General features: G+C 48.8%; 1 protein-coding gene across 2 annotated transcripts in view; it reads right to left on the minus strand.

Moving 5' to 3' along the window:
* The window catches only part of ABCC1 (ATP binding cassette subfamily C member 1 (ABCC1 blood group)), an 891,484-nt gene that overhangs the window by 637,256 nt on the left and 238,299 nt on the right, over positions 1-15,929 (minus strand). For both annotated transcript variants that reach the window (XM_082260033.1, XM_082260032.1), the window contains exon 9: positions 12,681-12,858. In XM_082260033.1, the coding sequence (XP_082116159.1) occupies positions 12,681-12,858 (178 nt within the window). The remainder of the gene's footprint in view (positions 1-12,680; positions 12,859-15,929) is intronic.

Genomic DNA, 15,929 nt, shown 5'->3' on the forward strand with positions numbered 1-15,929 from the left:
CAAAGTAGGGGGATCTGTGCCATGTTATAGGATAGAGGGGGACTCTATCTTACCATACAGAGAGGGGCCCGCGTTCACCACAAGACCCGTCAGGGGGAAAAGGGGGAACATACTACTCACCATACCGGAACCAGGCGGGCACCAACTCCTGACAGTACCCCTCTCCACCGGGGCGGGAGGGCTGTCGACCAATACGGACGCCGTGACTCATGGTCTTTGGTGTTTCAGCGAGACATTTAACTCGCGGGGTCAGTCCCTTAATGGGACTTTGTCGCGGCCGACCCAGCGCGGAGCTATGGCCTGCACGCGCTCGTAGGCTGAACTGGGGTGAGCACCGGATCTCAACATCCAGCCCGTCGCCCAGTTCAGCTTTCTTGCTTGAAGATCTCACAGGAACACTGGAGAAAAAAGCTGTCTAAAAAATCTTTTAAGAAAAAAATCTTGCCAGGACCGAAGATCCCAGCAAGGTATCTAGGTCCTTACTCCTAACTAGACAGAAAATAACTGATTTGCTGAGGCAGAGAGAGAGAGGATATACCCTCTGGGACTGCCCCTAGGGTGTGGCCAGAGCTTTTTAATTCCCTGTCTAGTCCTGCTCCTGTGGAGGCAACATAACCCGAAGGTGCTGTATCACCGAGGACTACGTCTGTCAATGAGCGATAGAGAAATAAGTATTTAGCTAAAGCATTGAGAGATGCAAGATCAGCTACTCACATTTCACAGATTAAAACTTCTGATAATAAGTTGGCAGTTAAGACAGAACAGATCGCATCAGAATTTCAGCATTTTTATTCGAAACTATATAATATCTCCCCATCTCATAAACCCTCATACTTGGAAGGTGACAGGGGGCGAATAATTCAACAGTATCTACAAAACAGCAGACTTCCCAGGCTGTCACATCTGGAGACTCTAGAAGTTGATCAACCAATTGAGATCACAGAACTCACGCATGTAATTAAATTCCTGAAACCTGGGAAGAGTCCGAGTCCCAAAAGTTAATGTCATCATGTACTTCGGCCTATATTACTGTATTGCATAAACCTGGCAAGGATCCTGCTAATTGTTCAAGCTACAGGCCGATATCATTACTCAATCTTGATATCAAATTGTTAGCGAAAATTATGAGACTTGGGAAATTTTTGCCTAAGCTTATAGGTCCGGAACAAGCAGGGTTCATGCCGGGGGGGGAGACACGAGATAAATCACAAAGGCAATTAATTTTATTCATGGGTTGAGGGGATCAGAAGAAAGCCTTCTCCTATCAACTGATGCAGAAAAGGCCTTTGATAGGATAGCGTGGGATTTTGGGTTTTCAGTTTGCAAATAACGGAATTTTTGTAAAATCTTACCGAAAAATTCCTTTCTCTGAATCCTCCGACAGTCGCCGCCCGTTCACACAGTCTTCACTAATGGGGTATTGCTTCCTCTCCGCAGGAGTTTCTAGGCATAAGACTTGTAAAAGAACAATTCATCTACATAGTCACACCCATGGGGGCTGTCCTTCTAGTCCAATACCCCCGTGCAATAGCCATCCCAAATCAGTTTGGTCGCAAGCAGTAATAGTGTAGAAAAAACCCCCAAAAGAGGGGCAGGGGCGGCGACTGTCGGAGGACTCAGAGAAAGGAATTTTACGGTAAGATTTTACAAAAATTCAGTTCTCTTAAGTCCTCCGACAGTCGCCGCATATTCACACAGTCTTCACGAATGGGGATGTCCCAAAGCAGTGTAGACATGAGGGGTGGGCAACTCAACGCAGTATGAAGGAATGTCAGGCAAGAGATTCTAGCCTCCTATCAGTAGGGTCCCTAAACACCTGAGAGTCCTCGTGGGAACCAGAGTAGCCCTGTTTAATCTGGCTACCGTGTGATCCACTTGAGGAGGCACACACCAGCGCGCAACCGTAGTAGCCGCAAAAGGGTAGAGAAGTTGAAACTTCTTAGGCACCACGAAGGTGTTTTTCAAATTAGGCCATAGCTCATTCACCTTATGGTGAAACTCTGCGGGGCAAGGAAAAATCTGCGCTGTCTTGCGGGTCCTGTGTGTACCAAAAGAGGACACAACGCCCGGAGGAGTGGGCTCATCCTCCACATGTAGGGTTTCCTTTACGGCAAGAATCAGCGCATCCATAGCTGTGCGTTCCTCCGCGACCCAGGGGGGGAATCATCCACCCCTGCAATCTCCGCCTCCGTTTCAGACAGTTGCGGGTCCCAAGAAGAGCGAGACCCCGAAAGGGCCACGCTACCTACAGCAACCATGTCACACTGAGAATCAGAAGAAAAAGAAAACCTAGGCCTTTTTCTAGCAGCACGTTCATACACCAGCACATCCATCTTTGACACCAAAGTTGCCACAACAGCAGCCAAATTAGTGACGGTAGAGGATTCAGGGGAACCTGAATCCCCCACCAAAGCTGGCGGGAATTTGCTGTCCTGGGATTCCATTGCAGAAATAAAGTTTTTTTTTTTGTACTGGCCCTTTAAGAGTGCTGCGGACCCCCGCAGCACACCGCAATAAGGACTGTAAAACACAGACCCCCCGCAGGGACAAAAACTGACCAGGAAGATTGAACAAGTAGGAAATGAAAGGAACAGCAGGACAGGACCTCACCAGTGTGTTACCAGCTCCTTCGGTAGGCTCTGTGAGAAAGAAGGAAGTGATGTCACCGCCGGAGGCTGAACAGAGGCTGCAGACCCAGGGAAAATGGATGCCTATTGAAACTAATGGGAGGATTCGGCAGGATGGCTGCCAACATGTGCTCGGAACAATCATTTGCCACACGCAAGATGGCACCGCAAGGCGCCAAAATACACTACATAGCATGCTGTATAAGCGCCCATAGTGAAAGCCAGACATGCTGCCCACACTTAAAATGGGGTATTGGACTAGAAGGACAGCCCCCCATGGGTGTGACTATGTAGATGAATTGTTCTTTTAAGAAATCTTATGCCTCGAAACTCCTGCGGAGAGGAAGCAATACCCCATTAGTGAAGACTGTGTGAATGGGCGGCGACTGTCGGAGGACGTAAGAGAAATATAGGTTATCAATCAAATATGATGGTATGTTTGGCGGCAATGTTATCAATCCCCTACTGCCAGATTGAAAATCAATGCCACCCTTTCCGAAACAGTAAAGATCTATAATGGAACAAGACAGGGATGCCCACTTTCACCTGTCTTGTTCATTCTTATTCTGGAACCATTCATAAGGACGATTAATAGCAATCCCTCTATTAGGGGTATTACTATAAATCATTGACATTATAAGCTGGCAGCATATGCCGATCTCCTTTTTGCCTTAACACAACCTCATATTACAATAACGAGTCTTATGAAAGATTTTGATACGTTTGGATATCTTTCTAACATTTATGGGATAAACCATCTCAAGAAGAGATCTTCGAACATCCCTGGGTGAAGAGTCCCCCCCCCCCCCCCCCCCCCCAGAGACGGTTGTTGACAGCTGAGGGAATCGGCCAGGATGAGATGCATTTCCTCCTGAAGCCTGACTTCTGGTGCCTCATCGTCGATTGCCATAGCGTCTTACAGATTCCTCGTAGGGAAGATCTTCAGCTGCACGCACTGAATTTCGCCCTCAGTTCTAGGATCCTGAGGGGCAACACCCTCTCTTGTGGTCCTCCCATGGGGTTCCCAAAAGATTGTACAGAATTCAACGCAGCCTATCAGGCTGGTATCAGTCATCAGGATCCCCCATGATAGAGTAAGAAACAACTTCCCCATCTCTAGCATCTATGAGGAGAGCCACCAGTCTAGATACACTCTGTGTTGGGAAGTAACGGCATTAGTGAATTTAATGACTGTATTCTGCTGTTCCATGTCACCAAGACATTCCACTGGAGGGGCCTGGATTGAAAATGGACAAAGCGTACTGCCTTGAAAGATGCAACCATCTTCCCCGGAACCCTCATGAAAAGGTGAATCAAGGGATTTGTCAGTATTTTGAGCAAGTCCACCTGATCCCTTAGAGCAAGGCATGAAACCTAACAGCAAAACATTTGTCCTGAGGGTGGCTCCCTTTCGCCTGGTATCCAGGGTCAGGCCGAGAGGACACTGAGCCAAATAGCACCAGTGTGCAGGTTACCCCATGAGATTTTCCCCTAAATCTATTAATCCCCCCCCCCCACACAAGGAAAGGCCGTATGGCTTTACAATACTTGCTGCAACCTGTAGTCCCACAAGGTGTGCTCTGTTGCAACCTGTAGTTCCACAATGGTATTTAGTCTGGTGTGACCTATAGTCCCAAGGTACCACTTCTCCTGCAACCTGTAGTCCCAATACGTCCTCCTAAACTGCTACAGACTCACATGTACTCAAGATGGCCACCGCCCTACTTGCAATGTCAGGGCCAAACAGGACATTTGTGCACGGTCCTGTTTGTTCTCACGTGAATGCAGGTGGTGGAGAAAAACACTGCTATGTAGGGATCGAGCCAGACTGGGAAGCTAACAATGTACACATGCACTATGTACATAATTAAAACAAATCATCTTTCCTGTCCTGCCCAGGGGTAGGGGTAATATACAGTATATACGAGCAGGATCTCATTCTGCATGAACCAGTGCCAACCTGCAACGCTAAACGACATTCCCACCTGTCTAGAAGAGGGTCTGAGAAGCATTCCACTTCCTCCGCAGATGTTTTCTTTCTCAGCTTCCTCCACCAATGTCTTTTTTCTCTGCTTCCTTCGCTGCCGACCCGCTGAAAACAAAAAACCGCTCCTCCTCCGATGCTGGCTTCCCCCCATTCTGTGCGGTGACGTCACCCTGAGACCCACGCCTTCTTGTGATGTCATAAACCCAGCCATGATGGGGCCCCAACGTTGAGGGAATGCGGCCCGGTATGGTTCAGGAGGAGGAGGGGGATGCTTGCGCTTTCCCTCTCGTTCCTGATGTGCTGGGCTGCATGGATAAGGGTATGGTATGCATTTTTTTGGGGGGGGGGTGACCCCACTCTTTTTTTTTTTTCCTCAAGTTTTTTAGCTGGCAATTTTTTTTTTTTTTTTAAACACATTAAGCTGTCAGCAGGGGTATTCTGCTGGCAGCTGATGACTGTTGGATCAGTTGTTAAGGAAGCGGCGGCTGGAAACAGTGTTTTTAAAAAGGGACATACGAAAAAAATACACACAAACTGCATGACAAATGCATGCCAAAAATGCATCAAAAACCCGGGTTTAAAAATGCAAAACGTGACTGAAAAACGCATCAACTTCAACCGCATAAATGTGAACCTAAAATAACTGAATTTTTGTAAGATCTTACCTGTAAAATTCCTTTCTCTGAGTCCTCCGACAGTCGTCGCCACTTCATATTCATCACTAATGGGGTTATTGACCTTTGCTCCGCAGGAGTAGCTAGGCAACAAAATAGTTAATATCAAAGATTTTAGCATATCCCACCCCTAGGGGGTGGTCCCCTCAGTCAATACCTCCCTGCTTCCTGCATTCCCAACTCAGTTTCAGTAGCATAGCAGTAGAGTACATAAACAAACCCCAAAAGAGGGACGGGAGCGGCGACTGTCGGAGGACTCAGAGAAAGGAATTTTACAGGTAAGATCTTACAAAAATTCCGTTTTCTCTTACGTCCTCCGACAGTCGCCGCCACTTCATATTCATCACTAATGGGGACGTCCCATAGCAGTGTAGACATGAGGGGTGGGAAAAAAAGCAGCCGCGCCTAAAGCAACGCAGTACCCACATCAGAGAAAAGAACCTTACCAAGTTAAGAGAACCAACTGGGCAACAGGAAAAAAACGTGCTCAACAGGAGCAACAACCCAGGAAAAACAAGTAACCTAGGGATAAAGACATCCCAACAGCCAAGGACCCAAAACAAGGGGCCCTAAGGCACTGCCGCACTAAGAACCTTGCGGCCAAAGGAAGCATCCGCCGATGCCTGAACATCCACCTTGTAGAATTATGAGAAGGTGTGAACTGACGACCAAGTCGCCGCCTTACACACCTGGGCCACAGAAGCCTGATGACGATAGGCCCAAGACGTACTCGGAGACCTGGTAGAGTGCGCCTTCACAGGGAAAGGAGGAACCTTCCCCTTCAAAGCATAGGCTTGCACAATGGTCTGTCTGATCCATCTGGCGATGGTCGCAGCCGACGCCGCCATGCCCTTCCGAGGACCCTCTGGAAGAACAAAAAGAGAATCCGACTTGCGAAAGGATTTTGTCTGACAGGTAAACCCTGATCGCCCTAACAACATCCAAGGAATGCAAAGCCACCTCCCTTGGATGCTTAGGCTTCGCGCAAAGCGAAGGCAAGACAATATCCTCATTGAGGTGAAATTCCGAGATCCTCTTCGGAAGAAAAGAAGGGTTAGGTCGTAAGACCACCTTATCCAGGTGAATCACCAAGTAGGGAGAGCTGCAGGACAAGGCCGCCAGCTCCGACACCCTGCGAGCCGAAGTGATTGCCACCAAAAAGGCAACCTTCTTAGACAAGAGAGACAACGAGATCTCCCTGAGCTTCTCAAAGGGAGCATGTTGCAATACGGACAGAACAAGGTTCAAGTCCCATGGAGGTAAAGGATTCCTCCGAGGAGGAGCCAAGTGACGCACCCCTTGAACAAAGGTGCTAACCAAAGAATTAGACGCCACAGGGCGTTGAAAAAGAATGGCCAGCGCAGAAATCTGACCCTTAATCGTGGCCAACGCCAAACGTTGGTCCACTCCAGTTTGGAGGAGAGCCAACACTCTCGATACCGAGTACGAGCGAGGGGAATACCCCCTGGACTCACACCAGGCAAAATACGCCTTCCAAGTACGGTAGTAAATCTTCCCCGAAGAGGCTTTTCTAGCCTTGATCAAAGTGGGAATGACCTCAGGGGAGAGACCCCTATCCTTCATGACCTGGCTTTTAACAGCCAGGCCGTTAAAGCCAGCGACTGTAAAGCAGGATGTAAGATCGGTCCTTGAGACAGGAGATCTTCTCGAAGAGGCAGATGCCACGGAGCGTCGACCGCCAGATTCACGAGGTCTGTGTCCCAAGACCGGCGAGGCCAGTCCGGTGCCACCAGAATCACCGTGCGCGGTTCCGAGGCCAACCTGCGAAGGAACCTGGACAGCAGCTGAATCGGTGGAAAGGCATACATCAGACGATACTGACTCCAGGACGTCACTAACGCGTCTGAGGCGTCTGCCCGAGGATCGCACGTCCTTGCTACGAACCTTTCCACCTTGTTGTTTAGACGAGACGCGAACAGGTCCACATCTGGGGACCCCCACCTCGCGCACAGCATCTGAAAGACATCCGGGTGAAGGGACCATTCTCCCTGGTCCAGGGTCTGGCGACTCCGATAATCCGCCTGCCAGTTCTCCACTCCCGGAATGTGAACCGCCGTTATCGCCGGGACGTGCGTCTCGGCCCAAGACAGAATGTCGGCCACTTCCCGAGCCGCGCGGGCACTCCTGGTGCCCCCTTGGTGGTTGATGTAGGCCACCGCTGTGGCATTGTCCGTCTGCACCCGAACCGGACAGCCTTGAAGCCTGTCCGTCCAACGCAGAAGGCAGAGATGTATTGCTCGCAGTTCCAGAATGTTGATCGGAAGGGAGGATTCCTCCCCGACCAAGTTCCCTGGGCGGACAGAACGCCCAGGACACCACCCCAGCCCGACAGGCTGGCATCCATGGTGATCACCGTCCACGACAAAGGACGAAAAGACTTGCCCCCCGACACCGCCGGGGACTGGAGCCACCACAAAAGACCCCTTCGGGTGAGGCGGCTCAACGAAATCCGCAGATCCAGAGATTGCGGACGCCCGTCCCACTTGGTCAGGACCTCCGCCTGAAGATCCCGTGTGTGAAACTGGGCGAAGGGAATCGCCTCGAAAGCCGAGACCATCAGTCCCAGACACCTCATACACGTCCGGAGGGACGAGCACTGATTGTCCCTGAGGGACCTGATCTCGTCCTGAAGTGTCCGGAGCTTGTCTTCCGGCAGGAAGACCTTCGCTTGAACAGAGTCCAGTATCATTCCCAGGTAGGGAAGACGAACGGACGGACACAACGTTGACTTTGGGAAATTGATTGTCCAACCGAACTCCTGCAGAGTCTGCATCGTGATGGACAGGTCGTTCACCAGGCCCTGACTGGTCGCAGACCGAATCAAGATATCGTCCAGATACCCCAAGACAGAGATGCCCTGGGCTCTCAGTAAAGCCAGGACCGGCGCAAGCACCTTGGTGAAAACCCGCGGAGCCGAAGCGAGACCGAAGGGTAACGCCACAAATTGGTAGTGATCCTCCGCAATGGCGAATCGAAGGTACCTCTGGTGACCCTCGAAAATTGGAATGTGAAGATACGCATCCTTCAAATCGATGGAGGCCATGAATTCCCCCGGAACCAGGGCAGCCACCACCGAGCGCAGAGATTCCATGCGAAACTTGCGAACCCGCACAAAGTGGTTCAGAGCTTTCAAGTCCAGAATCGGACGCACCTTGCCCTCCTTTCTGGGCACAGTGAACAGATTGGAATAGAACCCCCGAAACTGTCCCGATGAGGCACCGGAACAACCACTCCCTGGGCCCGCAGGTCCAGCACCGCCAGGTGCAGATCCCGCAAGCGCTCCGGAGTCAGCTGAAGGTTTGAGGGGAAAAATCTGCCCGCTGGCCGAGAGAGAAACTCGATCTTGTAACCAGATCAAACGATTTCCTGAACCCACCTGTCCCGAATGCGGTCCAGCCAGGGTTGAAGAAAACCGAGCAAACGTCCCCCCACCCCAGAACTGGGTGAGGGCGTCCCTTCAGGCCGTATTGTTATGGGCAGCGGACCCGGACTGGCCGGACTTCTGCTTACCCATCCACGGCTTCTTCTGGGAGCCTTGGCCCTTGAAGGGCTTGCCCTTATAGTGCGACCGAAAGGCAAGAAAGGATCCCTGAGAGGGTCTAAACGAGGCATTCTTCTTACCACGAACAAACCTATTCTTGTGAGTCTGGGGCAAGAGAGTGCTCTTACCCCCAGAAATACCCTTTATCAGAGTATCCAAAGATTCGCCAAAAAGGCGAGAACCCGCGTAGGGCAAATTGGCTAAAGTCTTGCGAGAAGATTGGTCAACAGACCAACATTTCAGCCATATCAGTCGACGGTTCAATACCGCCACACTTGAAAGACGCGCAGCCAAAGGGACCAAATCTAAGTCCGCATCACACAAATACATGACATCCTGATGAATCTGATCCACCATAGCCAAAGTTGTCGGCGGGGCAGAGTCAGCCACCAGGGTGCGCCTGAGCACCTGCGTCCAATCCGCAATAGCCTGGGCTGCCATAATGGAAGCAAAAATCGGCTTCAGCATAGAGCCAGCAACCGTATAAGAATGACGGGCCAGAGACTCCAATCTCCTGTCCGTAGGGTCCCGGAACACCGGGGTATCCTCAGCAGGGATCGCAGTGGATTTATTTAAAAATCGCCACTGCATGATCCACCTGAGGCGGCACACACCAGCGCTCATCAGTGGCGGGTGTAAATGGATAACGCAGCTTGTACCTACTCGGCACAGCAAAAGGCTTTTTTAAATTGCACCATTGCTCATCAACCGCGCGCTGAAATTCCGTAGAGCAAGGAAAAACCTGCGATGTTTTGCGTTTTCTTTGCGTCCCATAAGAGGACATCAAAACAGGAGGACATGGTTCATCCTGCAAATGCAGCGTTTGCTTGATAGAAGCAACCAACTCATCCATGAGTGCAAGCTCTTCAGACGAGCCAGGGGGAGAATTATCAACCCCTTCCACCTCAGCCTCCCCCTCAGACCCCACAAGGTCTAGAGATGAGCGAGACCCTGAGAAAGGCACTCCAGCCATAGCAGCCCCATCGCTCTCTGAATCAGAGGAAATAGACACTCTGGGCCGTTTTGTGGATCGATCAGCCACCAGCATCTGCACCTGAGCAGCCAAATTTGCCACAATAGTAGCCAGATCAGCCCCCTCGGGGGAAGCAGCAGCCCCTTGGCCCCCCACCAAGGCGGGAGGAAACTTGCAATCCTGAGAATCCATGCCCCAGTAGTATTAGGAAAAAAGGAGAACTGCCCCTTTAAGATCGCGGCGAGCGTAGCCCACCGCACCCACCGAATACACCGACCCCCACAGGGAGAAGAACACTAGGCAAGGAATACAGGAAAATGGAAAGGTAAAAACCTGGAGAGATCACACAGGCTGCTGCCACCGATCGCTGTCCCAGAGCAAAAGGAAGTGATGCAATGACTGACCGCCCCTGTAAAGCCTATGTAAGGCTACACAAACATGGCCGCTCGGCTGAGGACTTCATGGGCAAATAGAAAATGGCGCCGACATGAGGACTGAGCGATCGCCGCCAAAATGGCGGTGTTTGGCGCCTAAATGCTGCGCCTTACCACACAGGACCGGCCACCATCATTCTGCCGCAAAAAACTGGCGGATCGCCGCACAGCATGTCCAAACCCAGACTGCTTCATGTATGCACTTCAGCAGAGCAGGAGAGCCCCCCCCCTCGCAGCCCACACACAGGCAGTAATTCCACACAGGAACTGACAGGGAGCTCAGCAGCCACACAGACATGCAGGGTCACACAGTCCCAGACTGACACCCAATAGACAGGTCCCCACATAGAGATACACTTACCAGTCCGGATGGCGTGGGGAGCCTGCTCCAGCGACCAAACCGCTGTACTGAGGACAGGGAGTGTCGCAGCCGTGACGCAATGGAACTGCGGCGCGAAACCGCAATGGCGTCCCGTGAGGTAGCCACCTCACAGATAGCATCCCTGCAGCGAACAGGGATGGGTTGTTCAATGTGCCAGGGAAACCTGTGCTGAACGCTCGATGGCAGGCTGGGAAGCCCCTGGCCCTGAGCCCTGGGATCCAGGGTGGCCAGTCCGAGACCCAGCTCCGCACGATCATCTTCATCAGAAGAAGCTAACTAATGCTGAAAATAAACAGCTATGTAAAAGAAAGAGAAAAAAAACTCCAAATACAACCAAAAAAAAGAAAAGAAGCTGAGACTGAGAGCCCCAGCACAGGAACAGCCAGCCCACTTCTAAGCTAGGCATTAGAAACTGAGTTGGGAATGCAGGAAGCAGGGAGGTATTGACTGAGGGGACCACCCCCTAGGGGTGGGATATGCTAAAAGCTTTGATATTAACTATTTTGTTGCCTAGCTACTCCTGCGGAGCAAAGGTCAATAACCCCATTAGTGATGAATATGAAGTGGCGGCGACTGTCGGAGGACGTAAGAGAAAAAAGGTATAATCAGCACTCCTTAAATACTATACAGGTATATCAAAACCGAAATCTTAGTCTTTAGTCTTAGTCCCAAATGTTGGCAAATCTATGGGGTGGTCTGGAAGAAAGGATTTAGCAATGTTAGGGGAGATATGTACAGTGGGGGAAATGGGCTTGGGAGGGATATATGTATTAGGAAGAAGGGGTAATTTTTGGTTTTATCCTGTAAAGTGGCCTGTGCTTTCGCTCTCCTGACTCCTGTACTCTGAGCAATATACACTCCTGACTCCCACATACTCTTGTCCCCTTGACTCTTACGTCTATTGGACTTTTGCTTGTGGGTAAATAATTTTTGTGGGTAAAAGGACAACTGTATATGTGTGCTTTGAATAGGGATTGGGGGGGGGGGGGTGTTAAACAATTACTGTGTTGGAGAGGATGTTAGGTGGAAGGCACAATCATTCATGTTTGGTGGGAATGTCCCAAGATCCGGGAGTACTGGTTAAGGATACAACAGCTTATTAACCAAATCATGGGTGAGAGTATTATGGACGATCCATGGATATGCCCATTTTATCAAATAGACACTTAAAGGATTATAAAAACTCAAAAAAAAAAAAATTCCAAAACTTGCTCAATGCTGCGAAGGGGACAATCCCAAAAAGATGGCTTGAAAAAGAAGCCCCTACTGTTAGGGAATGGTGTGTGTGTGTGTGTGTGTGTGTGTGGGGGGGGGGTTGATAATATATATGATATATAATTACCTGTGTAGTAGAGATGAGCGAGGCAACAGTTTCTCAAATAAGTGGAGAAAGTGGATAGACTTAAAAAAAAAAAAAAATAAAAAACACAACTAGAGATTACATAGGAATATGGGAAAACCAGGGAAGCGAGCAAGATCAGGGCACATCAGAGCTACACAGAAAACACAGGTAGGACTATCATGGTTGAATGGGGTAATTGTATGGAGACTGGGAGGGAAAGGGGAGAAAAGCAAAAAATGCTAGGTATGTCATTATTAAGAAGTGCTGGTTCTTTCATTCATCAATTATTTAATTCACTGGGTTCATAAAGGTGCCATCAGCCATGCACCCATCTATGCCGACTGTGGACCTCACAGTGGTTGTAACCCCTCACTACTCTATCCAAAATGTTGATGAAATGCAAACAAATTAAAAAAAGAAACTTTAAATATAGCCCGGTTCTCAAAAAATTACAAAAAAAAAAAGAAAAAAAAGTGTTGCAAAGATTTTCACTGCCTTTCTACTGCAGCTTAAAAAAACATCTGATTGATTGCTAGACAAAAACGAGTTTTCGCTTTTCTTACTTTACCAATAAAAATACAATAAAAAAATAACCTGTAATACCAAAAAATTACACCACAATCTGTGAGAGCAACTTTTGTAAATTGGAATTTGGAGGTCATTGTGGAAAGAAAATGAAGAATTGATTAGGTTTCTTACTTTACGGTAGACAACTCCAATGATGGCAGTTTTCAGCCTCATCCCTGTAACAAAGCAGATGTGGAAATACTTGTGCAAGATGAGTGTTTGCAGGCAGGCACAGAAGAAAAGCAGTCCAGTGTATAGGTATCCCTGCCAGTCTGGGGCACTCTGGTCTCTCACAAATTTTATAAGTAACCTGTTCAAAGAAAAAAGTAAAAATGTATTTAGCAGGCTACATCAAGTAAGGAAATGCAGCATTATTTAGAACATCAGCAGCTGCAATGTTTGCTTTAACTGCTTCCCGTCCAGCAACGTACTTGTACGTCACTGGATAGAAAGGGCGATACTAGCCAGTGATTCTGAAGCCGGTAAAAAGTCATCTTGGGGGCTAAAGAACTGCTGGATTACTTTTACAGATGGCAATACGGGGTCCTACCCACTGCCTTTAAAAGGGGTCTCCTGAGCGATCTGTGAGTCTGGTAAGGATGAGACTGCCGGCATCTGGCTCCAGGCACACAGTGAGAGGAATGGATGTTGTTCCTCCCAAGGTGTGACATCAGAGACCGGAAGAGACGAGAATTTAGTCACCTCCGGTTTTGGTTGTGTGCTTACTGACCGATTGCTGGCCAGTGAAGCAGCCAGAATGATCTGTGTCTGATCGGCTGCATTGGAGATCAGAGGAGAGATCTGAGATCTAATGGACCCCTGCCTTCTCCAAAAAGAGTACCTGTCACGGCCCATGTTGTCATATTGTTCATTTCTTGTGACCGTAATAAAGCTAATTAAAATAAGAAAAACAAAAAGATGTGTAATCCTTTTAAAATCAAATTCTTTTTTTTTTTTTTAAAATGTGAAAGTTCCCCCTCCCCACTGTGCTCGCGCACAAATGTGAACGCGCATTCCAGTCTCACAGGCATACATAAACCGCAGTCGCACAACACATGCGAGGTATCGATGCAAACGTCAGAACAAGATCAATAATTCTAGCATCAGATCTCCTGTCTAACCCTAAACTGGTAACCTGTAAGACTTAAAATTGTCCACTATGGGGATTTTTTGGGTACCGAAATTTGGCGCCATTCCAGACGGACGCAATTTTAAAGGGTGACATGTTTGGTATCCATTTACTAGGCATAACAGCTTTCATATTTTACCCAAAAAATGTGTATTATATTGTGTTTATGTTCAATAAAAAGTTTTTTTTTTTTTTTTTTAGAAAAAAATACAAGGATTTTTGTCTTACCATAAAATCCTTTTCTCTGAGGTTCACTGGTGGACACAGCTCCATGTCTTCAGACCATTGGGCTTTATGCTGCTCTCTTCAGGAGTAGGACTAGGCAGAAACCTTTTGGTTACGCTCCTAGGGTAGTCCCAGAGGGTTTACCATCACTCCCTGCTATAGGACTTCAGTGTCAGTCAGTTCGTCAGTGAACCTCAGAGAAAAGGATTTTACGGTAAGACAAAAATCCAGTTTTCTTCTTCATTCACTGACGGAGAACATGTCTTCAAACCGCAAACTATTGGGATGTCCCAAAGCAGTGTCAATATGAGGGGTGGGAAAAAAAACACAGCCATACGCAAAATTCCCAACACGACTAAACATAGCCAACCAGCTAAAAACAGGAGCTCAACTAACAGGAGCTTACCACCAGGAATTTTCACCCTCAAGAAGCAGAAGCCTCTGCAATCGCAGCCTTCAAAACTGCCGCCAAATGCCGCATCTCCACAAAGACGCCCCCGCCCCCACCGCAGATGCGGGTGAGGGCGCCCCTTCAGGCTGGTGAAGGTTTGACTGCGGAACCAGAAGTGCCTGCATTGGACTTACCATTCCAGGGTCTCTTGCAGCCTCTCACAAAGTTACGGCTGGATCTCAAACCCTTTTTCTGCGATCCAGACAGCCGCTTGCGAGCCGAGAAGAAAGGACCACGTTTACGACGAGTTTCCTTGCCCCTAGCAACCTCTGGAAGCAATGTGCTCTTACCTCCCGTAAGACCCTAATGATCTCTTCCATAGAGGCACCGAACAAATGGTCACCTACAAAAGGGAGATCAGTCAGCGCCTTTTTAGAAGCCTGGTCAGCCTGCACAATATTTGGTCCACATTGTAGCCTGATCTAGCTTTCAGGATTTCGTATATAGACTATTGCACAAATCACCCACCTATTTAACTATTTCCTCACTGTATAGGTTAGCAGGTCCATTTGCAGCACCAGTTTTATTAAGTTGGGGGAGATCGTGCACTATTTTGCCAATATTTTTTTCACCATAAATTTATGTTAGTTCACGCACTGCTAACAAGAGATATCGGTGCATTTATTTATATTGGTCTGTTGCACCGATACACAGCACTCTTGGTGAATATATATTAAGATTATGGAGTATACTTTGATATTTATGATAGATTGTTTACTCATGTGGTAGCGCCTCAATATTTCCTTTAATTTCTATTTAAGTATATCCACACTTAAATTTGAAGGCAGCTCCACTACACATACTGAGTTCATCTATAGGGAGGCGCCTTTTACTTTCTACATTATTCAATACATCAGCCGGTACTGGCCCCAAGGGGCCACCAATGTGTCTGCAGCGTCTACCAGAGGGTCCCGAGAGTGGGCCACAAACCTCTGCACCTTCTTGATGATTCGAGACGCCAACAGATAGACATCTGGAGTGCCTTAACAAAGGCACAACTGCTGAAACACCTCCGGATGCCGGGACCACTCCCCTGCATCTAAGGCCTGGCGGCTGAGGTAATCCGCCTGCCAATTTTGCACTCCCAGAATGTGGACAGCGGAGAGAGCTGGAACATGGCACTCCGCCCAACGTAGAATGCCAACCACTTTCAGGGCCGCAAGGACACTCTTGGTGCCCCCTTGGAGATTGACATAAGCCACGGCCATTTCATTGTTCCGATTGAATGCGCACTGGACAACCTTCCAGACGTTTGGTCCATGCAAAGCCGGATCGCTCTCAGCTCCAGGACATTGATCAGCAATCGAGATTCCTCCAGGGATCAGACTCCCTGAACAGAGTCCTGATTGAGGACTCCCCCCACCACACCCGAACAGACTTGCATCCGTGGTGACAATTGTCCAGTATATGGGGAGAAAGGATTTTCCCAACTGAAGCATCAGAGACCGAAGCCACCATATCAGGGACTCCTTGGTCCTGTGGCTTAGCCGAATCCGAAGGTCCAGAGAATTTGGGCGTTTGTTCCACTTGAGAAGAAATTTCCCTTTGAAGAACCCTCGTGTGGAATTGAGCGAAT

The sequence above is a fragment of the Pelophylax lessonae genome (assembly GCF_965119305.1).
Source record: "Pelophylax lessonae genome assembly, chromosome: 6".
Lineage (NCBI taxonomy): Eukaryota > Metazoa > Chordata > Amphibia > Anura > Ranidae > Pelophylax > Pelophylax lessonae.